The sequence below is a fragment of the Sparus aurata genome, chromosome 1, assembly GCF_900880675.1.
Source record: "Sparus aurata chromosome 1, fSpaAur1.1, whole genome shotgun sequence".
NCBI classification, from domain to species: Eukaryota; Metazoa; Chordata; class Actinopteri; order Spariformes; family Sparidae; genus Sparus; species Sparus aurata.
In genome coordinates this window covers 5,590,796-5,617,011 of record NC_044187.1, presented here as the reverse complement: position 1 = coordinate 5,617,011, position 26,216 = coordinate 5,590,796, and the positions used below count along the sequence as shown (strand labels likewise).

The 26,216-nt window shown below is 43.7% G+C and overlaps 1 protein-coding gene and 1 long non-coding RNA gene across 3 annotated transcripts; both read right to left on the bottom strand.

Annotated features, from left to right (window-relative positions):
- Positions 1-44: 44 nt before the first annotated feature.
- Positions 45-23,559, bottom strand: LOC115587235 (B-cell receptor CD22-like). 2 transcript variants are annotated; one of them, XM_030426944.1, is made up of 10 exons: positions 23,382-23,559; positions 19,484-19,840; positions 19,136-19,354; positions 17,634-17,903; positions 17,222-17,482; positions 6,314-6,583; positions 2,425-2,685; positions 2,178-2,259; positions 1,696-1,751; positions 45-1,515 (listed from the first exon to the last, which is right to left on the bottom strand). In XM_030426944.1, exons 1-9 carry the CDS (start codon positions 23,434-23,436, stop codon positions 1,733-1,735), a joined length of 1,794 nt encoding a protein of 597 aa, XP_030282804.1. In that variant the 5' UTR covers positions 23,437-23,559; the 3' UTR covers positions 45-1,515; positions 1,696-1,732. The 2 variants fall into 2 exon arrangements, 1 of the variants encoding a protein (XP_030282804.1); XR_003984986.1 differs by lacking the exons at positions 45-1,515; positions 1,696-1,751; positions 2,178-2,259; ... (4 more) ...; positions 19,484-19,840; positions 23,382-23,559 and adding exons at positions 11,350-11,871; positions 11,965-13,915 and having other exon boundaries at positions 17,634-17,739.
- Positions 23,560-24,108: 549 nt separating this feature from the next.
- On the bottom strand, positions 24,109-26,119 carry LOC115587814 (uncharacterized). The gene is made up of 3 exons (XR_003985186.1): positions 25,924-26,119; positions 25,219-25,318; positions 24,109-25,083 (listed from the first exon to the last, which is right to left on the bottom strand). It is a non-coding gene; the product is annotated as an uncharacterized LOC115587814 (long non-coding RNA).
- Between the last annotated feature and the right edge of the window lie 97 nt (positions 26,120-26,216).

Sequence of the window (26,216 nt, the reverse complement as noted above, 5' to 3'; positions counted from 1 at the left end):
CTGCAGCACAGAGAGGGAACTGACATGATGTTCAAACTACAGAGTTGTTGCTGGAAGCTGGATGTTTATTTCAATCAGCCACTGCAGTACTTTGAACATGTTACAGCTACAGAGTGATACAGCTGGGCTCATGTTACATGTCAGTGTGTTTAATATATAATGTACATGCTGTGAGATACTGTGCTTCCTGTTCTACATGTCTTTCTCTGCCAGGACAGGTGTGATGTGATAGGGCTGTTCATATCTCTTAAAAGCAGTTTCCCACATTAAAAACAGCATTTTGCATCTTTAACATATGTAATGTACCTGCACAGGTAAAAATAAAGCTGAATGCTACTCAGATCTTCTGCTACGTGCTGCAGTGACACTGTTCAAGGCTGAGATGTTGGTGTAATCAGGACCAGACTGGAACTGATGAGGAGATTCAACAAGATGAGAGTTGAACTTAAATTGCTCTCTGTTACAACATAATTCTGCAGTAAAGACATTAGATGCACCTCTGGACCCAGTGGCCCTGACAACTCTCTAAGGACACTCCCACGCAGGGTTTAAAGCCTAGAAAGTGAAGAGTTTTAAGCCTAACTTGCTAAAACATCCTGATCTTGAGGTTTGATTTTATGTTATTGAACTCCCTTCTACTCACCAGCAGAAGTCATCATATTCATACTTCATACAAAATGCTATCACTTATGGAAAGGGGGTCCTGTAAGTACCTCAGCTTCAATGGGTGGACCCTGTGAGACAGAAACCAATTAAAATATTGAGGGAGCTGAAAGGATCAGGATCAAAAGTCAAATTCTTTTCAGTATCACATTAAGTCATTCTGCTTTTGTCCTTTCACTGCAGCTCAGCTAAATTTCACAATAAAATGACTGTACCTTTGAAAGATAAGCACTTGATTTGTCGAACTAATTGGCTTCTGATTCTGACTTTTTAATACATCTTTGCACACAGGATGACAAGTGCACTTGGAAGAGACGGCAGTCAAAACAGTCAACAAAACCCGAAAGGTAACGACTGGTGAGCAGGTCAGCAACAGGCAACAGGGGTAACAAACTGAGTAAAGAGGACTGGTACATGTACAAACAGGGGCTAGTTCCATTATCCATACTATCATACTATCATAGTATGCCAGATAATGATTTAGGGTGTTTCAGTACACAGTATGTCATATGTAGTATGCCAAAAATACAATCCTCTGCACAGCGGAATATACATCGACTGAGCCGCTGAGAAAGCACAGACAGATGAAAGCTCATTTGCATTTCATATCGTATTATATTTTTTTCTTTTTGCACTATGGACTGTGACAGATGTACAAGCAAGAGGGTCAAAGTTCAGGGTGCAATGTTAGGACAAAATATGTCATTTGAAAAGCAGCAGGGTGATTAGGGAAGACACAGGAGAGGAGGAGGACGTGGCAGTCAGGTGACCAGAATTGACTTGGAAAGTAATGCGGTAGACAAGGACAACAAACAAGGCTAAATAGAGATTCGGGGACCTGTGGGAATGTGGCTGAAACAAAAGACAGAGAAGGGAGGGTGAGAACAAACACAGATATGAGTGTTAGCAAATAAATATGGTCAAAGTCCGTAATCTTAAAACTTATCTGAAGCCTGACATTATATTCATAGCCAAACACGGACATGATGCACCCGTGGGATGAGTTTTTTAGGAGCATGTTTCAGTTTATACCTGTGCTCTGTTGTTTGGCTTCTCGTCAGCCTTACATTCATGAGGACTTCAGTCTTCTACATGTACCAACAAAGAAACAAATGGATAACTTAACATATTTTTCAACCATGCAATTACACAATGTTTAAATGTCCATTTGTACAATGAGAGAGTTATTGGCTGCTGTTGCTCCTCTTGTCCATAGAGGCCAAAAATGTATCTATCCCCAAAGTAGCTCAAGTGTTTGATGAGTCCTAATACTGTGGAAAAACTGCACACTGATGCTCTGCTAAAGCTAATGACCTTCCAAATTTATCCTCCCCTCTCTGTCTTGATAATAGGGACAGAAGACTGTGGATTTTGTCCTGCCTGCACCTCAACTGAATTTGCTTTAAAAGGGCCAATATGGACAGCAGCATCTGAAAACTCTGCCATTGTACATGTGTAAGTCTTTCCTTTAAGATGCAAAGTAAATTCAATCACAGAGAAACTGAACTGCTCACCTGATGCAGAAAAAGACAGCGAGTAGAATGAAGACCAGAATAACAGCAGTGGTTAAGAGAGCGACTGGTAACTTCCATGTAGCTGGAAAACAGTGACAGAGAACAAACACTGGAAGTTACAAGAACTGTTGGGTCCAAACGTGACTGTAAGTTGGACAAAAACAATTGAAAGAATGAGAGAGGGGTTGGTCTTGTCAAAGGTTACACAAACAAAAAAAAAGATCATGTTGGGGAATTAATAACTCACCTGCCACAACAATCAGCTGTAAGGTGGAGTTATGACGTCCTCTGCTGTTCTGGACTTCACAGTGATAATTCCCACTGTGTTCAGCTCTGATGTCAGTGATGGTGAAGATCTGTCCTGATGCTTTTGGTGAGTCTTCATTCTCCTTGTACCAGGTGTAATTAGCTGCTGGGTTAGCATCACTGCTACAGGTCAGAGTCACTGAACTGCCCTCCACTATCTCAGCAGAGGGACTCATTGACACAGAGGGAAGCTTTGGAGCATCTGGAGATGTATTAAGAGAAAAGGTTAAGTGCGCTCCTCCTTGAACCGGCACCTTATCGTGGTGGAGGGGTTTGAGCACCCGAATGATCGGTAGCAGCTATGTTGTCCGGGGCTTAATGCCCCTGGTAGGGTCTCCCAAGGCAAACAGGTCCTAGGTGACGGGTCAGACTAAGATGGGTTCACTCGCCCCTAATGACAGCAAGAACAGCAAGGATGTGCACATCGCCCGGATCGGCGTCACCGGGGCCCCACCCTGGAGCCAGGCCTGGGGTTGGGGCTCGCAGGCGAGCGCCTGGTGGCCGGGTCTTTGCCCACGGGACCCTGCCGGGCGCAGCCCGTACGAGCAACGTGGGTCCGCCCTCCCGTGGGCTCACCACTTGCGGGAGGGTTCAGAAGGGGCCGGTGCAGTGGGATATGGGTGGCAGTCGTGGGCGGGGGCCCCGGCGGCCCAATCCCCGGATGGTGACTCTAGCCACGGGGACATGGAATGTCACCTCGCTGGGGGGGAAAGAGCCTGAGCAGGTGCGGGAGGTTGAGCGGTACCGGCTAGAAATAGTCGGGCTCACCTCCACGCACAGTCTGTGCTCTGGAACCCAACTCCTTGAGAGAGGCTGGACTCTCTTCTACTCTGGAGTTGCCCGCGGTGAGAGGCGGCGAGCTGGTGTGGGCTTGCTTATAGCCCCCCAGCTCAGCCGCCATGTGTTGGAGTTCTCCCCGGTGAACGAGAGGGTCGTTTCCCTGCGCCTTCGGGTCAGGGATAGGACTCTCACCGTTGTCTCGGCTTATGGGCTGAACAGTGGTGCAGAGTACCCGGCCTTCTTGGAGTCCCTGGGAGGGGTACTGGAGAGTGCTCCAACCGGGGACTCCGTCGTTCTCCTGGGGGACTTCAACGCCCACGTGGGCGACGACAGTGTTACCTGGAGGGGTGTGATTGGGAGGAACGGCCTCCCCGATCTGAACCCGAGTGGTGTTTTGTTACTGGACTTCTGTGCTAGTCACGGTTTGTCCATAACAAACACCATGTTCAAGCATAAGGGTGTCCATATGTGCACGTGGCACCAGGACACCCTAGGCCGGAGATCAATGATCGACTTTGTGGTCGTGCCATCTGACCTCAGGCCGTATGTCTTGGACACTCGGGTGAAGAGAGGGGCTAAGCTGTCAACTGATCACCACCTGGTGGTGAGTTGGATCCGCTGGCGGGGGAGGAAGCCGGACAGACCTGGCAGACCCAAACGTATCATGAGGGTCTGCTGGGAACGTCTGGCAGAACCCTCTGCCAGGGAGATCTTTAACTCCCAACTCGGGGAGAGCTTTGACCAGATCCCGAGGGAGGCTGGAGACATTGAGTCCGAATGGACCATGTTCTCCACTTCCATTGTTGACGCGGCTGTCCGGAGCTGTGTCCGTAAGGTCTCCGGTGCCTGTCGCGGCGGCAATCCCCGAACCCGGTGGTGGACACCGGAAGTAAGGGTTGCTGTCAAGCTGAAGAAGGAGTCCTACCGAGCCTGGCTGGCCCGGGGGACTCCTGAGGCAGCTGACGGGTACCGGCAGGCCAAGCGTGCGGCAGCACGGGCAGTCTCAGAAGCAAAAACTCGGGTCTGGGAAGAGTTCGGGGAGGCCATGGAGGAGGACTACCGGTCGGCCTCGAAGAAATTCTGGCAAACCATCCGGCGCCTCAGGAGGGGGAAGCAGTCCTCCACCAACACTGTTTACAGTGGGGGTGGGGAGCTGTTGACCTCGACTGGGGACATCGTCGGGCGGTGGAAGGAATACTTCGAGGATCTCCTCAATCCCACTGACACGCCTTCCATAGAGGAAGCAGAGGCTGGGGACTCAGAGGTTGACCCATCCATCACCCAAGCCGAAGTCACTGAGGTAGTCTGGAAGCTCCTCAGTGGCAAAGCACCAGGGGTGGATGAGATCCGCCCTGAGTACCTCAAGTCTCTGGATGTTGTGGGGCTGTCTTGGTTGACACGTCTCTGCAGCATCACGTGGCAGTCGGGGACAGTGCCTCTGGACTGGCAGACCGGGGTGGTGGTCCCCCTTTTTAAAAAGGGGGACCGGAGGGTGTGTTCCAACTATCGGGGGATCACACTCCTCAGCCTCCCTAGGAAAGTCTATTCAAGGGTACTGGAGAGGAGAATTCGGCCGATAGTCGAACCTCGGATTCAGGAGGAACAATGCGGTTTTCGTCCTGGCCGTGGAACACTGGACCAGCTTTATACCCTCCGCAGGGTGCTCGAGGGTTCATGGGAGTTTGCCCAACCAGTCCACATGTGTTTTGTGGACTTGGAGAAGGCATTCGACCGTGTCCCTCTTGGCATTCTGTGGGAGGTGCTCCGGGAGTACGGGGTCGGAGGCCCTCTGTTAAGGGCTGTACGGTCCCTGTACGACCGGAGCAGGAGCTTGGTTCGCATTGCCAGCAGTAAGTCAGACCTGTTCCCAGTGCATGTTGGACTCCGGCAGGGCTGCCCTTTGTCACTGGTTCTGTTCATTATTTTTATGGACAGAATTTCTAGGCGCAGCCACGGGCCGGAGGGGATCTGGTTCGGGAGCCACTGGATCTCATCTCTGCTTTTCGCGGATGATGTGGTCTTGTTGGCTCCTTCGAGCCAGGACCTCCAGCATGTCCTGGGGCGGTTTGCAGCCGAGTGTGAAGTGGCTGGGATGAGAATCAGCACCTCCAAATCTGAGGCCATGGTTCTCGACCGGAAAAAGGTGGCTTGCTCCCTCCAGGTGGGAGGAGAGTTCCTGCCTCAAGTGGAGGAGTTTAAGTATCTCGGGGTCTTGTTCACGAGTGAGGGAAGGATGGAGCGTGAGATTGACAGGCGGATCGGTGCAGCGGCCGCAGTAATGCGGTCGTTGTATCGGTCTGTCGTGGTGAAGAGATTTACCAGTCAATCTACCAGTCAATCTACGTTCCGACCCTCACCTATGGCCATGAACTTTGGGTCATGACCGAAAGAATAAGATCCCGGATACAAGCGGCCGAAATGAGTTTCCTCCGCAGGGTGGCAGGGTGCTCCCTTAGAGATAGGGTGAAGAGCTCTGTCACCCGGGAGGAGCTCGGAGTAGAGCCGCTGCTCCTCCACATCGAGAGGAGCCAGCTGAGGTGGCTCGGGCATCTGTTTCGGATGCCCCCTGGACGCCTCCCTCGGGAGGTGTTCCTGGCATGTCCCGCCGGGAGGAGACCCCTAGGAAGACCCAGGACACGCTGGTGTGACTATGTCACCTATCTGGCCTGCGAACGCCTTGGGATCCTCCCGGAAAGAGCTTGAGGCAGTGTCCGGGGAGAGGGAAGTCTGGGTGTCCCTGCTCAGGCAGCTGCCCCCGCGACCCGGCCCCGGATAAGCGGACGAAAATGGATGGATGGATGGAGGTTAAGTGCGTGTTACAACAATAGAATTTGTAGTATTTAAACCATAAAGTGTGAACAACTGTGTGCAGAACTGTTTGAATCTGGTCCCAAAACAGCATAAAACTCCTCAAGTCTCCTGGAGCTGCTCAGTGAATTACAGCAGACTGACAATGTGGAGCACAAGAGCGTAGACATGACAGTAAAATCTTCTCCTGTAAAGACTGGACAGATTTAATCTGTTATTTTTATATAAACTGTTTTACTCACATGTCACATTAATATAGATGTATTCAGACGTCCTCCTCCCCAGCTCGTTCTCAGCTGTACAGTAATACTCTCCAGAGTCAGAGGACTGGATGGAGCTGAAGACAAGCTGTGGTTCTTTACTGAGAGGTTGAATGTCTGCATCTCCATTCTTCTTGTACCAGGTGTAATTAGCTGCTGGGTTAGCATCACTGCTACAGGTCAGAGTCACTGAACTGCCCTCCACTATCTCAGCAGAGGGACTCACTGACACAGAGGGAAGTCTTGGAGCATCTGGAGGAGATATGAACATGTATTACTTACAGATTAATTGATTCACTACTGCTGTGAAAAATCATGTTGAAACGACAGACATTAAAGGTTACATGGACTGTCTGTCCACATCCCTACACTCATATAATGAATGTTATTTATCTGACAAAAGACACAGTAAACAAAGTTAAGATAAAACATTTCTTCACAATAATATTGTTGTTGTCTTGGCCGGGATGATCATCAAGTGAAAATCTGATACTGTGACAGCCTGAGTCTGAACTTGTAATTTGTATTTTATTGTCAGTGTGTATGTGTTTTTATTTTTCTTTACACAGTGGATCAAACTCACAGACTGAAGGAGAGCCATAGTTCTCATGTCCTTTCAAAGCACAAGAGATGATGTCTCCAGGATAAACCCGGCCTTTAAAAGAAGATGTCTCCACCCCTGTGACATTCTGTCTGTTCTTGAACCAGACGTAGGAAAGACGACCAGCTGGACTGCAGCTGCTGTGACACTTCAGCTCTGCCTCAGTATCAGACTGGTGGACTGTTATTCTGGTCACCTGCACCTGCAGAGCTGGATATGAGAACAAGAAACAATATTATTATCACTGGTTCTGACAGAAATCAGTGATATATGTAGACACACGACAACACAACAGTTACTATTCCTAGAACTAGCAGTGAACATTAGTGCCAACACAACAGTAATTATTACACAAACTCATGATGATCCATCATTTTCAACATGTTCACTGTTTCTAAATGTTCTATGTTGATGTTTTACATCAGTGTGTGTTCATCAGTACCTGTGACAGTCAGAGTTGTACCAGGTAAACTACTGTTCCATTCAAAGTTTGTGGTATTGAATTTGAAGTGATACTGAGCTGAATCACTCTCTGTCAGGTCAGTGATTCTCAGAGTGGAGCGTCCTCTCTCTGATTCAAGGACCTGAACAAGACCTGCAAACTGGGAGTCTTCACTAAGGTCCTCAGGCTGTGAAGGACTCTGCCACTGATAACTCTGATGAGAACTGAACCAGAATTTGGATGTGATGGATTCAGGACTGTTGTACAAGCAAGAAATGTCCACTGATGAGCCTTTGAAGGCACAGATGCTTCTGTCAGTGTAAATCACTCTGTTGCAGGTTTGACCATAAACACCTGAAAGATAAAAACAAAGTTCTGATCATTTTTAAACCAGAGTGGATGAAGAGTCACAATGAAGGTCTCCATATTAAAATACATGTAGTTATCAGACTCCATCAGATGGTGTTATGTTAGTGTAGTAAACTCACACACTGGAGGAGAGAGGAAATCCTCATGTCCTTTAACAGCACAGGAATAACTGTCTGCATAATCATAGGTGACTGAATAAGTAGAAGATGTTTGTGACTGAATTTTCTGTCCATTTTTGTACCAGATGTAGGAAGAACGATCAGGTAGACGACAACTGCTGTGACACTTCAGCTCTCTCCAGCTAGAAAATGAGGATGTGGTCACCTGCACCTGAAGATCTGGATGTGAAGAAGGAACAAGAATATTATTTTAGACAAACTGTCAACAAACACACACAACACATTTATATTATTGTTGTCTAGATGTTGAACATTTGGAAATAATTAACATATGAATGAAAATGTTACCTGTGACAGACAAAGTGACTCCAGGTGAACCAACATATTTCCCACCTTCTTGGTCTGTAATGAACCTGAACTTGTAAACAGCTGAGTCGCTCTCTCTCAGGTCTGTGATTCTCAGAGTGCAGTTGTTGTTAACAAAGTTGTACTGCACACGACCTGAACACTCTGGGTCTGTTCTCAGATCCACATAAACACCATTACTCACTTTTGTGAACCAGAATCCGTTCTCAACTCTCTTTACAGTGGATGGGTATGTGTAGGTGCAGCTCATCTCCACTGTTGATCCTTTTAAGGCACAGATCTCAGTAGAGCTGTAAGTCACTCCCCAGTTATCCTGACCCTGTATCACTGTAACACAGAGAACATGAGACTCAAAACAGCATCAGGAGACAGATTTTCACTGTGAAGTCTGTGAAGTTACATTTCCCAAAACATTTGTTCTGCTGCCAGTGTGACAAAAAAAAAATCTTATAGTAGAATTTTGCTCATGGGCAGGGGAGCATAAGACTTAAAGGGGCGGTATGTAACAATTTATAGCAGTGTACATTTTGAATCAATTTCTTATTGGCCATATATTGGTGTAGAGGATGTATACAAAATGTATATGTTGAAGCCAAAATTCTAAGTAGAATCAACACAGAGCCGGGGTTGTTAAAAGTGGGTTCCGTTTATTCCTGGACTGACAAAGCATTATGTACCTCAGAATTTGTTCATCTGTTTCCACTGTTGCGTAGTGATGACCTGGATCATCATTGTTCCTTATCTTTCCTGAGAATCACATAAATTCCAGTAATCGTTCCGAAGCTTGTGTGCATGTGTGCATATTTACTCGTGCATGTATGTGTGTGTGCTATTCTTTTTGGCTGGAGTCATGAGGTTCCCTGTTTTCGTCATCTTGGATCGATTTGGCACCCCTACTTCTGCTGATAACATTCCTATTTCAAAAATCTTCTGTTTATCTCAGCCCCAAAACAGATTAAAACACGTTCATATTCAAAGGTCAATACCGGTCACCTAGTCGGGCCAGATTTCTCAATAATATGAGCAGATTGTAACGTCTCTATCGGTTGTCTATACAATCTTGTGGACACCTTGTTGTTTTGAAGGACTCAGGGTCAGATGCAAGTTCTTGAGCGTATTGTCTCTGCAGTTTATCTGTAAAAACACTGAGGCAGGAAATTCCACAGAGGGTGTGGAGAAGAAATGTTGACGTAGTCTTGGTGAAGTTGCTTATTTACACATCCAGCAAACACAGAACAACATGAAGTAATACTTGGAGTAACAAGTCCACATCCACTGTTAATACAAAGATATTCATGACTGCGATGTAAAAGTTTAGTTATCCACCTTGCAACTCCAAAAGTAAGGATTTTCTTATAACATAAAAAAAACCTGATACGGACCTCTTTTTTTATGCTACCATATACAAATGCCGTCTAAAGTTGTGTTTGGTGGAGGGACGATGCAGAAAGTTCCACAGAGAAGCATGAATTTTATTCAACAGATCATTCAGAGCATTTGTTCTGTGTTAATGTAAGTACAGTCACCACTTCCACCCACACAAACTCAGCTTTACCATCTTCAATGATGGAGTTTATAAAGATTAAAGGTGTACAGAGATGCTGCTGGTGTACAAAACAGACATGGCTCTCTGCTAGTCTTTAAAAGGACAAATGAATGTCTGGTGCTGCTGGGATCACATCGTATCACAACATCACACATCTTATCTTTTTAATGTACTTAAAACCTCTCATGCTAACTGCCGTACAATATAGATATAGATGCACATGTACAGTACCTCTTACAGAGAGAAGAAAGACAACAATTCCACTCGCTGATGCTGTTGAACTCATCACTTCTACTCACAATCACGATGCATGAGAAATATACGTGGTCTCTGAAGAAGTTAGTGCTGGTGTGTGTCTTCTGTGGCTGTGTTTGTGTTTAACAGACATCGAGGGGGTTCACACCCAGCCTGATTTCCTTCTTCTCGATCATATCACTATGACTGCTGTCAAGCCCGCCTCCACTCTGAAAACCCCGGTCAAACTAGCCCCCTGTTATTTTGTGGTGCCTGTATATAGTAGATATTACGGTAATGCAATGTAAGAACAGAATTCAGTGTGCACAGTGTGTGCTAAAGTATCACCTGTACCTAGCAGCTACTTTTCACAAATGTCAGTGTACTAAACTGCAAATGATACATAGCATCACTCAATTGCCAACATTCATATACTCATTCTTCATATTTCTTGAACAGTCTGTAGTCTAAAGTTTTTATGCCATGTATAAAGATTCTTCATAGTGTTGATTTTGCAAACTTTAAATCAGAGGTGTATGTTTAATAAAACATTTTAAACACCTACCAATGTGTTATACACACAGTGATCAGCAGAATGTGTGTGTGTGTGTAGGTTTGAGCCGCTGCCAGAGGGAGTTTCATTTTCTGCCATGAATTTTAACAGATAAGGTCTCTGTCCTTCCTGCAGTAAAACATGTTTAATCACGTCAGTAGTCAGTGAGAGCCAGAGCCAGCCCTGGGCATAGGCAGTATGTCCATAATCAGGAATTAATGGCCTCTGCGTCGTCCATTAATTCCTGAATGTTAGCATTGGGAAATTTTGTCTGCACTTTCTCTGCCTCTCTTGTGCCACCAGCTCACTAACAGCTTTAGATTTTCATCTTAACCACTTTAGCTTTTACAAAGTCAGTTGTCCTTTTTAAGTGACTGTGTTGTTTTTCTTCATGTGCCTTTTTTTGCTCTTAACAGTTCTCAGTGATTCCTAAGCTTTCATGGGTCTATGCAGCAGCAAGTGTTTACATGATGAGGCTGCTGAATTTGCAAGAATCCATCTTGCCAGGCGTAAAGTTATTTTTCTTGTGACTGTGTAACGACCAGCCAGATAAGCGACTGTTTGCAAAAAAACAATGTTGGCTTCTGAGGAGGTTAGTTTAGCTTGTTATAGCATCAGTTATATCAGAACTGGAACATTTATTTCATTAAAGAAAAACAAAGTGAACTCAAAGAGTTTGATTTACCAACTGGCTCAGCTGGTGCTCTCTTTGATCTGATTGGTTGAGGTTACCGTGAGATAGCCGGTGACAGACGAGTCTGTTTTAAAAAATAACCAGAGACAAAATAGGCTTTGAGAGACGTCTGTTTTTATTAGACCAGGACACCAATACAACAGCTTTTATCAGTACGGTACTGCATTCAGCACAAAAGTTAGACAGATATTTAAGTAGATGATACATGTCAAACAATCTGAGTTCAGTAATAATTGTTTTGATTCTAACTCCAAAAACAGAAATAACCAAATAAATCACAAATCCTATATACGAGTTTACTTGTGAAAGTGAAAAATACACAACAGGTGAGATGCAGTGGACATAAAGGTGCGCTGTCCACAGGCGAGACACAGCAAACTGCAAACAAGGTGAGCTCTGACTGGTTGCCATACATAGATGTCCTCTACATCTAAAAAAACCTGCTGTGTGACTGGTGTTTTCATCGAAACGACACGATTACAGACAACTGCAGAGAGAAGAAAAAGTTAGTGGCTGTTAGTGTGCGTGTGTGTGTCTTCTCCTGCTTCATGGTGTCTTTTGTCTCGTTGCCGTGGTTACCGTGCATCAACCACATAAACATTTTCCTCCAGAGGACCTGAATCAGGAGAGCAGATTATAATCCAATTATTTTATATTAAAGTGAATATGTTGAGATTTTCTGATTTTTTTTTCTGATTGGCTTTTGTACCTGTGTTCGTCATCTGGCTACTCCTCCTCCTCCTCATGAGGATGAAGAAGATGATAGGGAACAGCAGCAGGAGGAAGCAGCAGATCAGCACAGACACCACCACCACACTGCTGCTGCTGCTGCTGCTGCTGCCATCTGCTGACAGACAGACAGTGTTTCTAATTCTCAGCAGTGTAGAGAATGTGAAAGGTTTGATAGCTTTCAAAAGCATCAGTGAGAAAACATCAGAGCGGAGTCCATTTTATTTATTTATGTAAAAAGCATCTTTGTCACAATGTTTTTTATAGTATATAAAAGTGAAATACAACGACAATGTATCTGTATTGGATTTTAGACTTTGGAAAACATCTGAACCATTAACTAGTTGCTTACTAGCATGTTCATAGCTGCATGTCTGTTGGCTCTTTATTAGTCATTATAATGCACTTATTGCCTTATTCTGCATGACCATATTCTACAACTACCAGGTCAATAACTTAGAGTTAATTACCTCTAATCAATGGTAAGTAATTAAGTTGTTATACATAAATTACAATATAAAAAAATACTTTTCTCATTGTGGGCATCAGTATTGTAATTCATGTTCAAAAACATCCATACTTACTATCAGGAAGCAGAAATTAGAAGGTTAAAGAGGAAAAACTCCCAGTTTAAGGAACAGTTCACCAGAGGAGGGTAGCTTAGCTTAATTTTATGCTTCTGTGTTGAATCCAGCCATACCTGCAACGTAACTTCTGCACCCTGACAAGTTAGGGTTTTTTTTTTAAGTACGTCTTTACTCAAGTAGTTCAAGTTTGAGTAGTAGCATTCATCCTCATGCTGATATAAAGTCACGTGAGGGTTCATAGTCCACAAACCATTTCTGGAGCGTCACAGCAAAACAGTGTTGCAGCATTCTCATAAACAACTGTAGCTTCCCAAGTTACACAAATTGATTTGGAAAGGCATTATTTACATCCTTTAGTGGGTTGAAATCTTCACTGTAGCTGCTAAGCTAAAAGCATTAGCATGCGTGCACCCACTTAAGACGGGGTACTCGCATGATTACACTGAACCAGGCACCAAAGGATCTGTGGGATCAGTTTTTAGTATAGTATATTGTTATTTCCTGTATTATTTTGTAAGTTTCATCCTCATGTGTCATATTGTGTTACTTCCTTCCCTTCATCTTGTTTTGCCTCCCTTGCGATCGTCCTTATTAGTTTCAGCTGTCCCTGATTTTTTGCTTTTGTGTCTTTTGTTCTGATACCTGCTGCCTCTGTGTGTGTTTTGTGTTTGGGTCCTGTTTTGATATGGATCACACAGACTAACTGTATGGAGCAATTTCATTGTTGTTGTTTTTTTCCCCAAGTAGTTTTAAAACAAGTCCACAGCTACTTCAGTTGTTCAGGAGAATGCTGAAACTCTGTTTTACTGTGAAGCTCCAGAAACATTTTGTGGACAAGGCAAGAAGTGCAATGTAAGTATAAAAAAAACTAGGTCCAATATGCTTCTTATATATATGATAATAAGCAACTAGTTCGTGGTTTATTTGTTCCCTCATCTAAAGTGCTAACAGATCTTGAAGCAATGACAAAACTGTATATTTGTAAATACTATGTTGTGGGAGAAAAATGAAATGGGATATGTGTGGGTTGATATTCCTCAGTTCTGGACTCACCCTCCACTCTGAGCAGGAAGACTTTCGTGCTTTGCAGATAACCAGTTTTATTGAACACCTGCAGGCTGTACCTTCCTGAGTCTGCAGGCTGAACTCGGCTGAATCTCAGGGAGCCATTTCTCAGCAGTTCGCAGCGTTTGTGGTGGCATGTGTAATTGTTCTTCGAAGAGACCACCAGGTGGGGGTGAGTCCACCTGAAGTCCTGTCCGGCCTCAAAATTAGTCTCCTGCGGGTCTAAGGACAGCAGGACGGCTTCACCACTGCGTGCAGTGATACTCTTTGCAGAGGCAGCTGGGGTCAAAGGTCAGACAACAACAGTTCAGCTCATTCATCACATGACTGCACTAATGTAGAGTCAAAAATGTATTATATGTATTCAAGATTGCCAAGCAGGTGGCCTGCAATTTGACCTAAATGTAAAGCAGCAACATAAAGAAAAATTCAGTTAACTTATCTGTGGTAGAAAATGTTCATAACATTCTTGTGATTGGGTTGCAAAAGTCAGAGTAGACAAAAACAAAAACAAAAAGAAACAGGTATTACTGAGCAGTTAAGTGGTGAGTTGACCGGTTGCAATTCTTGAGGTATATATGTAGGTTGAGAAGAAGTTTACTGATTGCAGTTTTGAACCATTTCTTATTACTGGAAATGTATATAATATTATCCAAAAATGAAACGGTGAAACGGTGCCAAAGCAGCCTTGAAGAGGCTTAACGTACTGTTCACCCACACCCCCATTCTTCAACATCCTGACCCAGCTCCTCAGTTTCTGGTGGAGATGGATGCCTCTGACTCCAGAGTAGGGGCCATTCTCTCCATGCGCAATGCCTCTAAACACAAGTGTCCTCCATGTGCCTTTTTCTCCCTTGTGCAGAGAAACTACGACGTGAGAAATAGTGAGCTGCTGGCAGTAGTTTTGGCTCTCTAGGAGTGGCAACACTGGCTGGAGGGGACTCTGGAGCCATTCCTCATTTGGATAGACCACAAGAACCTTGCTTACCTGTACTCTGGCAGAAGATTCAACTCCCACCAGGCCTGCTGGTTGCTATTCCCAAGCTGCTGTAATTACACCCTGTCCTACCTACCCGGCCCCAGAAGTGGCAAACCAGCTGCCCTTTCTCGCTTTTTCTCCTATGACGCACCCCCTGCTAACCCTGATCCCATCGCGTCTTTTCCCCGGATCACTGGAGCTGCCACCCGGGATATCAAGATCATACTCTGAGAGGCACAACGCAGTCACCTGTCACCTGGCGATTCAGGTCCACCAAATCGCTCATTCGTGCCAGAGTAGTCCCGGTCCCAGGTGTTACAGTATTACCTTACATACTATTCCCTGCCTCATTGTCCGCTTTTGGGTCTACAATCCACTAACCAAGTGTAACATTGTGGTTAATTCAGATCAATGTTAGTGTGTCGTTTTGCCCCATATTGATGAAAGCCTTCAGCATTTCTAGTGGTATCTCATTGACCCCTGAGGCGTTGCCACTGTGGAGTTGTTTGACTATCGCAGTGACAGGGAAAATCGGCAGTGATACCCTGTCATCCTCCAGCTCTGTCTCCATTACAGAGGGTGGCTGGGTGAGATTCAGAAGGTCACCAAACTACTCCGTCCACCGCCCTAGGACCTCCTTAGTTGAAGTCAACAAGGTCCCATCCTTGCTGTACACTGCTTGGATGGTTCCCCGTCCCCCCCAAGGTGCCAGACGGTTTTCCAAAAGCGCTTTGGTGCTGCCCAAAAGTCCTTCTCCATGGCCTAGTCAAACTCCTCCAACACCTGCTGCTTTGCCTCTGCCACAGCTGTGGCTGCTGCCCTTCGTGCCCGTCGGTGCCCAATACTGCCTCAGGAGTACCCCGGGACAACATGTCCCTAAAGGACTCCTTCTTCAGTCTGACAGCTTCCCTTACCACAGCTGTCCACCGCGGTGTCCGAGGGTTGCCGCCCCTTGAAGCACCTTAGACCCTTTGGCCACAGGACACAGCTGCAGCTTCAACAAAGGAGGCTTTGAACATCGCCCATTCAGGTTCGATATCCCCAGCCTCCACAGGGATGCTAGAGAAGCTCTTTCAGAGGAGGGAGTTGATGGCTTCTCGGACAGGGGCCTCCCCCAAACGTTCCTAGCTTACCCGCACCACTCGTTTGGGCTTACCAGGTCTGTCTAGGGGTTTCCCCTGCCACCAAAACCAACCCACCACCAGGTGGTGATCAGTGGACAGCTTTGCCCCTCCCTTCACCCGAGTGTCCAAAACACACGGCGTCAGATCAGATGATACGATCACAAAATCAACCATTGACCTTTGGTCTAGGGTGCTCTGGTACCACGTACATTTATGACCATCCTTGTGTTCGAACATGGTGCTCATTATAGACAGACCATGACTGGCACAGAAGTCTAATAATAGAACACCACTTGGGTTCAAAAAGGGGAGCCCATTCCTCCCAATCACGCCCCTCCAAGTATCTCCATCTTTGCCAACGTGCACGTATAAGTCTCCCAGTAAGACCACGGAGTCCCCCACTGGAGCCCCATGCAGTACCCCAGCCAGGACCTCTAAGAAGGCCATTTACTCCGAACTGCCGTTCGGTGCATATGCATATGCATAACAACAGTCAGAGTTTTCCCCCCAGCCCTAAAGTGTAAGGAGCCGACCCTCTCGTTGGGTAAACTCCAACACGGCGGCACTCAGTCGGGGACTTAGTGAGTATCCCCACACCCGCCTGGCGCCTCACATCTTTTGGCAACTTGGATTTGTGCAAAAATCATAAATTGCCAAACATGAATGGCAGCATCACTCTTGATACAGGGGATATATGTCACATATTACAGTTTGACTGTCCGACCCTAGGACAGTCAAACTGGGACACCACCTCTCCTCCACCGGGACACTGAGCACGGGCTCCCCACAAGGGTATGTGCTGAGTCCGCTGCTCTACACCCTCTACACCACAGACTGTAGACCCGCCCACTCCAGTAACACCATTGTTAACTTCGCAGACGACACGATGGTGGTGGGACTGATCACGGGGGGAGATGAGTCTGCCTAAAGGGTCAAGGTCCTGAAACTGTCTGAATGGTGCTCAGCAAACCTGTCTCTGAACACCACAAAGACCAAAGAAATCATCCCGGACTTCAGGAAACACGGGACAGATCCATCTTCCCTCTGCATACACGGCGCCTGCGTGGAGAGGACCCACAACAGTTCGCACAACAGTTCCATCATAACCAGAACAAACAGACTCAGGAACAGCTTCTTTCCACAAGCCATCACTGCGCGTACGCACGCACACACACAAACACACACATAATTGTAAAGACTATTTTACGGTACTTACTTATACTCCCACATTCCATACTTACAATCTGCACCACTGTACATATTTATTTATTTTTTATACTTACATTGCACTACTTGACTTGTACTTTTTACTCTATTTTATGTTCTGTGAACCACTCGGATGCTGCTAAAATTTGACAATGACAACAAAACGATTCTGATTGTGATCTGATTCAGATTTCCATATGAGGAAAAAATGCCGCAAATATATTTGTCTGGCTAAAAATAATGAGTGGTGAACATTTTTAAATGTTTTGTACTCACACTGGATGTCTATAAAAAGAGTTGAAGAATTGATCTCTCCATACTGATTCTCAGACTTGCAATAGTAGTTCCCTCTGTCCTCAGAGCTGATGGAGGAGAAATGATAGACGCCTTCTGGTCCTTGAAATAGTGTTTGGTTTTTCTTGTACCAGATGTATTTAGCTGCTGGGTTAGCATCACTGCTACAGGTCAGAGTCACTGAACTGCCCTCCACTATCTCAGCAGAGGGACTCACTGACACAGAGGGAATTCTTGGAGCATCTGGAGGAGAGGTGTTGTTCTTTTTAAGGGTTTGTTACTAAAGTGGCATTCATGGGATTTAAAGAAAGTTCATGTAATCAGAAGAATCTTCTCCTGTAACAACGGATGTAATTAAGTTAGTTTTTATTTTTAAATGAACTGTTGCACTTACATGTCACATTAACATTGATGTATTCAGACGTCCTCCTCCCCAGCTCATTCTCAGTTGTACAGTAATACTCTCCAGAGTCAGAGGACTGGATGGAGCTGAAGACAAGCTGTGGTTCTTTACTGAGAGGTTGAAGGTCTGGATCTCCATTCTCCTTGTACCAGGTGTAATTAGCTGCTGGGTTAGCATCACTGCTACAGGTCAGAGTCACTGAACTGCCCTCCACTATCTCAGCAGAGGGACTCACTGACACAGAGGGAAGCTTTGGAGCATCTGGAGGAGATATGAATGTAGTCATGAAAAATTAGAATATGCTATCACAGACAATTGACTGTTGTGATTGAAATGTATGTTTCTCTGGTTCTGTTGTAATTGTCTCTATTTATCACAGCAGCAGTCTAGAGAGCTGATCATGGAGCTCTCACTGGTCAAACTACTCCTGGTGGAAACTGACAGCCAATATAATTTGTACTTTTAGTTCTTTACACATGCGCCTATCTGCAATTTGTAGCCAGTGTGTGTATTTGTGTTTTTCCTGATACAGAGGATCAAACTCACAGACTGAAGGAGAGTTGTAGTTCTCATGTCCTTTCAAAGCACAAGAGATGATGTCTCCAGGATAAACCCGGCCTTTAAAAGAAGATGTCTCCACCCCTGTGACTTTCTGTCCGTTCTTGAACCAGACGTAGGAAAAACGACCAGCTGGACTGCAGCTGCTGTGACACTTCAGCTCTGCCTCAGTATCAGACTGGTGGACTGTTATTCTGGTCACCTGCACCTGCAGAGCTGGATATGAGAACAAGAAACAATATTATTATCACTGGTTCTAACAGAAATCACTGATAGATGTACACACACGACAGCACAACAGTTACTATTCCTAGAACTAGCAGTGAACATTAGTGCCAACACAACAGTAATTATTACACAAACTCATGATGATCCATCAGTTTCAAGATGTTCACTGCTTCTAAATGTTCTATGTTGATGTTTTACATCAGTGTGAGTTCATCAGTACCTGTGACAGTCAGAGTTGTACCAGGTAAACTACTGTTCCATTCAAAGCTTCCTGTTGTGAATTTAAAGTGATACTGAGCTGAATCACTCTCTGTCAGGTCAGTGATTCTCAGAGTGGAGCGTCCTCTCTCTGATTCAAGGACCTGAACACGACCTGCAAACTGGGAGTCTTCACTAAGGTCCTCAGGACGTGAAGGACTCTGCCACTGATGAGAACGTTCAGGACTGAACCAGAAATTAGATGTGATAGTTTCATCACTGCTGTAAGTGCAAGAAATGTCCACTGATGAGCCTTTGAAGGCACAGATGCTTCTGTCAGTGTAAATCACTCTGTTGCAGTTTTGATCATAGACACCTGAAAGATAAAACAAAGTTTGGATCATTTTTAAACCAGAGTTGATGAAGAGTCACAATGAAGGTCTCCATATTAAAATACATGTAGTTATCAGACTCCATCAGATGGTGTTATGTTAGTGTAGTAAACTCACACACTGGAGGAGAGGGGAAATCCTCATGTCCTTTAACAGCACAGGAATAACTGTCTACAGAGTTAAAATAGTCTGAATAAGTAGAAGATGTTTGTGACTGAATTTTCTGTCCATTTTTATACCAGATGTAGGAAGAACCATCAGGTAGATGACAACTGCTGTGACACTTCAGCTCTCTCCTGCTAGGATCTGAGGATGTGCTCACCTTTACCTCGAGATCTGGATCTGAGGAAGGAACAAGAATGTTATTTTAGACAAACTGTCAACAAACACACACAACACATTTATATTATTGTTGCCTAGATGTTGAACATTTGGAAATAATTAACATATGAATCAAAATGTTACCTGTGACCCTCAAAGTAATTCCAGGTAAACCAGTATATCTCCCATCTGGTTGGTTTGTTATGATCCTGAACTTGTACTCAGCTGAGTCGCTCTCTCTCACGTCTGTGATTCTCAGAGTGCAGCTCTTCTCATAACAACTGTACTCAACACGATCTTGATAATCTGAGTCTGTTCTCAGATCCACAGGTTGTTTTCCACTCGGTTTGGTAAACCAGAATGTTTCGTTAACTTCAGTATCACCACCATTTATTCTGGATGGGTATGTGTAGGTGCATCTCATGTCCACTGTTGATCCTTTTGATGCACAGATCTCAGTAGAGCGGTAAATCACTCCATAGTCATTCCAGCCCTGTATCACTGTAACACAGAAAACATCAGAAACTACAATCAGACTCAAAACAGCATCACAAGACAGATTTTTACTGTGAAGTCTGTGAAGCTACATTTCCCAAAACATTTATTCTGCTGCCAGTGTGACAACAAAATAATCTTATAGTAGACATGTACTCATGGGCAGGGGTGATAAAGGGGCGGTATGTAACAATTTATGGCAATGTACATGTATGAATCACTTTGTTATTGGCATATATGAGCAGATTGTAATGTCTCTCTCGGTTGTCTATAAAATCCTGTGGACGCCTTGTTGAAGTTGTGTAATGCTGCCTGACTACCTTTTTTTGTGATGGACCCAGGGTCAGATGCACGTTCTTGAGCGCCTCCTCTCAGTGCAATTTATAAAGCAAAGATGAACACGTGATCTCTGCAGTTAATCTGTAAGAGCACTGAGGCAGGAAATTCCAAAGAGGGTGCGGTGAAGAAACAGTAGTGTATTGTGGACTATCTCTTGATGGAGTTGATGTAGTCTCAGTGAAGTTGCTTATTTACACATCCAGCACACACAGAACAACATTAGTACTTATTATGAGCAACAAGTCCACATCCACTGTTAATACAAAGATATTCATGACTGCGATGGAAACTTTAGTTATCCACCTTGCAACTCCAAAAGTAAGGAATTTCTTATAACATTAAAAACCTGATACAGACCCTGGTTTTTTGTTTTTTTGTATGTTGTCACTACTAAAGATATGCTACCATATACAAATGCTGTCTTAAGACGAGTTTGGTGGAAGAACGATTCAGGAAGCTCCACAGAGCAGCATGAAATGTATTCAACAGATCATTCAGAGCATTTGTTCTGTGTTAATGTAAGTACAGTCACCACTTCCACCCACACAAACTCAGTTTTACTGTCTTAAATGATGGAGTACAAAGATTAAGTGTACAGAGATGCTGCTGGTGTACAAAACAGACACGTGTAATATAGCAACCACTGAGAGTGTTTGTTGGTGAATGGTTGAGAACCGGGATGTTACCTGAGCTGAAGAAACAAGTAAAGTTCATGGTAACCTAACTCCCTGCCTTTTGAGAGACATTGCGTGAGTAAAAGAAACATCATTTTTGAATGAGCACAGTTTAATAGACGAAGCCAGGAGCTAGGAGAGAGTGCAAAGCTGTCAGTCACTGCAGATGGATCCTGAACTCACATTAGCAAAAACTGTTGCCAAAGTGCGCCACAATGTGAAAATAAAAGAGCAGCAGCCTATAATGAGTGGCAGAATGGATGAAAGGCAGTCTGGCAACTTGGATGCTATGACGGGGAGGAGGCAGACACAAAAAGGGGCTTATGAAAGGAAAACTCAGTTCAACATATAAGTCTGAAAATAAAAACAAGGACTCCGGCTGTAGGAGACGAGGACATATAACACGACATCCATGGAAAAAAATTCCCTACCAAAGACGAAGAATATTGCAAATGCAAAAGAAAGGGACATTATGCACGAAAATGTTGGACTGCAGGTGGTGTCAATAAGATCCAAGAGGATTCATCAGATGATGATGTGGATAATGCTTTCCTTGGAGAGATAATGATTGAGATTAACAGTGTTGATAATGAGTGGAGAGAAACTCTGGAATTAAATGGAGAGGAAAAGGAATTCAAGCTTGACACTGGAGTTACAGCTATACCAAAACACAATGGTCACACTCAGGGATCGACATATCTTGCCTGCCATGACGGTGACGCGCAGGAGATGCAGCAGCTAACGTAAGTAGTTCAAAAACCTTCTTTTTCATAAACTCTGTGTACACAAACAATGTTCTCGATGCTGTTGTTCATGAATAGAGACCCTGGTGATGCTACGAGCAAAGTTTCCTGTTGTGTCGAGCCTTCTTAGTGTTCTAAAAATAGTGATTTTGATGCTAGCGTATCCTGCCCCTAGCTCTCCCGTTCAAAATGAACATGACCAAAACCGAAACTACTGTAAATCTTGAAAGTGCCTCTTTCATCATAATTACGCTTTCACACAAAGGTTTGACTCATATTCAGTCCCAAATAAAGCCTCGGTTGCTTTTTGGCGAGAGTTTCACTTTAATGTACGGCAAAATTTACATTTTGGCCCACAACCCTCCCCCAAGACTCAATTTTGGCCCTCCACTGGGAAGAATTTGGGCACCCCTGGTATAAATATAGATGTATAGTAGGGGAGACCAGGGATGGTTGAAAAGTGAAAAGTGTAAATTGCAAGTTCAAGGCCCACGACAAACTGCACCCCTGGAAAACCTACATACATGTGTCACCACTGTGACTCTGATCCCTCTGATTGGATATATAACACCAGTAGGCGATATGAGGGGGGATGCTGTCCCCCTTGTCAGCATAATTACCAAAAAGCATCCCCCTTTGTTAATCTGCCATCACTCTCCATCCGCTAGTGGCAGATAGTGTGTTACAAATCACAAGCGGTCGCTATCAGCTCCGGCGCACTGTGGAACAAGCCGGGCGTGGCTGCTTTGGGTTCCGCAACAAGCTGCACTGTCAGGAAGTCAACACCCTGTGCAGACTCCCGATTGTATAAAAATGAAAACTGACCAAATCAACAAAAGTTTGCTATTTATGTTCTTAAACTAAAATGTTACTTTTTGTGAGTGTTTTAAATGTGTCATTTCAGAACGTGGTGGCTATCTTATGTTGGCAATTGTAATTTTTGTGCTGGTTTATAGTTAAACATTAGTGAGGTAACTGTTACATTTCCTGACACCAGCTGTTTTACCCTCTTTTGAAGCGCAGTCTACTGGACAAACTGTTATTACACCAATTTTAAATTACCCCAATCGTGTTTTTCTGCATTATGCTCTTTAAATATAAGGTTTTCATATTGGTGCATATCGGACAGTATATATGCCAATATCAATATATGTGTGATAGGCTTATCTCTGCGGATAAAATCAGCCTACCGATAAAACGATTAGGCTACAGGATAACACACACAGATACACACACTCAGGTTCATGTTTCTTCTTTTAAGACAGACACAGTGTGCGTGTTCGTTGCTTTACTAATTGTCAAACATCTTCCTGTGATTTTACGTAGATTATGAGCTACTTCTGACCTCCTGCTGAAGGTTTCCATTTTTATGTGTATAACATTCATAGGTATTATCACAACATTTTCTTTAAGAAAGCTCTTCTAACGTTAGGATCCACACCACTGACACTGTTCTTCATTTAGCCATCAGTGATGAGTTATTTTTTTCTTAGTGAAGCACAGGAAGATGCTTTATTGTCGACACAGGCACAATAAACCTATATAGATATTTTTGTGGTGTGGTCTCAGTTTTTAGTTATTCAATCTTATTGTTGCAATTGACCCCAGGTTGTGTTACAACATACCCTGGTAATGAATTCTGTGATATAGTTGGAGAAGTAAACAACATTGCTATTTGTAGAAGATAAACAAGGCTACTTTGTGTCGAAATTTGAGTACCCTACCGCAAACATTCTGCAAGTTAAAGGAGCTGAGACAAAAAGTGTTACAACCATACCCGGTCTCCCCTACCTCGTACAGAGAGAAGGAAGACAACAAATCCACCCGCTGCTGCTGTTAAACTCATGGCTTCTCCTCAGGATCACATGCATGAGAAATATACGTGGTCCTTTGAAGACAGTCTTAGTGTTAGTGTGTGTCTTCTGTGGTTGTGTTTCTGCTTAATAGAAATCGAGGTGTTCACAACCAGCCTCATTTCCTTCTCGCTGATAATAACACTGTGACTGCTGTCAAGCCTGCCTCAACTCTGAAAACCCTGGTCAAACAAGCTCCCTTGTTATTTTGTGGTGTCTGTATATAGTAGATATTACGGTAATGCAGTGTAAGAACAGAATTCAAAATAAAAGCACCGACCTGAGCACAATTTACAGTTTCACATTTATTCAGTCAGTCAGTCAGTCTTCTAATTAATTGATGAATTAATTAAATGATTGGTTGATAAATGAATTATAGTATATAAGTATATAAGGAATTCATTCATTGATTATTTATGTTATTAATTTTACCTGCTTATTCTGATCACACTGAAGCCTTAGAAGATGGAGGCCATGAAATTTCAACTATGTGAATGATTAGTCCAACATAAAAATAAACACAATATCAGCAGCTTCTGATGAGGAATTTCAAAATAAAAGCCCACTTAATAGTCAAATATTTTCGATGTTGAGGGCAGTTATTGTAAACGGAAGAAGCAGAAGAAGAACCTGTAAGTGTATTTATCTTTATTAATGCTGCACAAAATTATGAAATACAAAAAAAACATTTTTAAAGCTGCAATCTTAAGCCTTCTGCACTGACACCCTCTGCAGCAGTGAAATGGAACTGAAAAAATAATTTACAGTTTTTGTGGAGGCTTTTTTTAATTTCAGCCAATGCAATATTAGGAAAGTCTAAGATCTAGTTAACTACAATACTACTGAGCTTATATTACATTTCAGTGATTTTAAACATGTTCATGTTCAATGTGTCTGCTAGAACAGTCTTTTTGCTGTGACCCTAAACACATTTAAAGCGAAATAAAAATTACAGCTTCCATTCTTGCAATTCAGGGTTAGGTCTAAAGGCAGGAACACACCGGCCCAACCGTTGGATGTCTGAAGCATTTGGGGAGACTCTGACGAGGTCGGGAATAAATCTGTTCGGTGTGTTCAGCTGCGTTGGAAGCTTTCGGAGCCGCTCGGACGTCGTCTGACCCGATTCAACATGCGAAGTCTGAGGAGGTTGGCTGTCAGCCGTCTGAGCCGTTGGATTCTCTGATTGGCATTGTGCTAGTGAATCAGCGCGGTGTGTTGGAGGGGCGGAATAATGTGTGCACATTGATTTTCTGCACACTCCGTTGAGAAACTACCACTGACTGGAGACAGGTGGACAGGCGCTCTGCAGCTGAGAACTGGGCACCAATCAGCATTAGGTAGCATTAGAAACTGCCGTTGTCTCGACGCAGCTCCAGGCGCTGAAATTCACCAAGATGTGTGCCATACAAGTGATGTGAATGAAATATTAATAATCCTCTCATCAAACTTGTGCGTGTTGATCTGAATTTACCATTATAAGAATATTATCTAGTGATTAACCAAAAATATCAAGCCAACATACAGTACTATAAAAATATCATGAAGGGACTTGTTGTTCAAGCCCAGCATGTCTCTCCCTCATCTCCACCTCTTCATAGATATTTTCTTCAGTGGTCAAGCTCACTGGAGTTTTCTTATGCCTTGATTGAATCCAACAACACAAAACAAACTACTTGAGATGATATTCTTCATAGTTACAAAAAACAATGAATGCATTTTTTTAAAAGAACAAAATAGAAGAGCCAAAATTACAAGTGATGCATTATTTTGTTTACCTTGAGCGTAGAATTATTAGAATCAGAGGAATCAGAATCAGGACCGCCAGAGTCAACCTGACGATGTTGATTATGGTTGTTGAGTTAAAAACTGGAGATACTGTAGAAAGAGATTTGAACACTAATTTGTTTAATTTGCATTAATGAAACACAATACGGCCAAAACATCAAGAAGCAATCAAACAAAATTACTTTTCATATATTCCATCAAGAAAGCAGTTGCACAGGATTGTTAAAACTTGTTCTGTTGGTTTGTTTTGATTATAAGCAAGAAATAATAAATAAGTAATTAATTAATTATTTAATGAACATCCTTGCAATAATTGTTTGTATTATTACCTCATTAATGTTGTAAATATCTTCTCCAAAACTACATAGTGCCCCTTTTAAATTCAGGATATTTTTGATCATATTGGAGAAGTGTTTCGTCTTCTCTGCTTTGGACGTGAAGTGAAAAAGGTTAACTCTGTCTCTAACTGTCCTCACAATTGCACTAGTTATGGTTTTCTGTCAATTAAAAATGATCAACAATAACACAAATGAATAAACGCTCCCTTAAAAATAAGTGCACTGGTGTAGTTATTCTTTAAAATGAATCAAAAATGACCAGAGACAGAGGTCCACACTTGGTCAGTAAAGACACGTAGTCCACTGTTTGCAATTTTCACATGTATATGTGTGTGTGTGTGTGTGTGTGTAATTTACCTGTCACACCCAGATATAAAGTAGATTTAGAATGTCCTCTTGTATTGTGGATCTTGCATGAATAATTCCCACTGTGTTCAGCTCTGAAGTCAGTGATGGTGAAGATCTGTCCTGATGCTTTTGGTGAGTCTCCATTCTCCTTGTACCAGGTGTAATTAGCTGCTGGGTTAGCATCACTGCTACAGGTCAGATTCACTGAACTGCCCTCCACTATCTCAGCAGAGGGACTCACTGACACAGCGGGAAGCTTTGGAGCATCTAGTGACAACATGTGAAGAGACATGTTTCAGTCC

Excerpts from the sequence above, each read along its gene's own strand:
- LOC115587235 (XM_030426944.1), bottom strand. The coding sequence starts at position 23,436 with ATGAGTTTAACAGCAGCAGCGGGTGGATTTGTTGTCTTCCTTCTCTCT. Across the intron at positions 19,841-23,381 it reads CTTCCTTCTCTCTGTACGAG|TGATACAGGGCTGGAATGAC; the intron begins GTAGGGGAGACC and ends TCTGTGTTACAG. Across the intron at positions 2,686-6,313 it reads CATCTATATTAATGTGACAT|ATGCTCCAAAGCTTCCCTCT; the intron begins GTGAGTAAAACA and ends ATACATCTCCAG.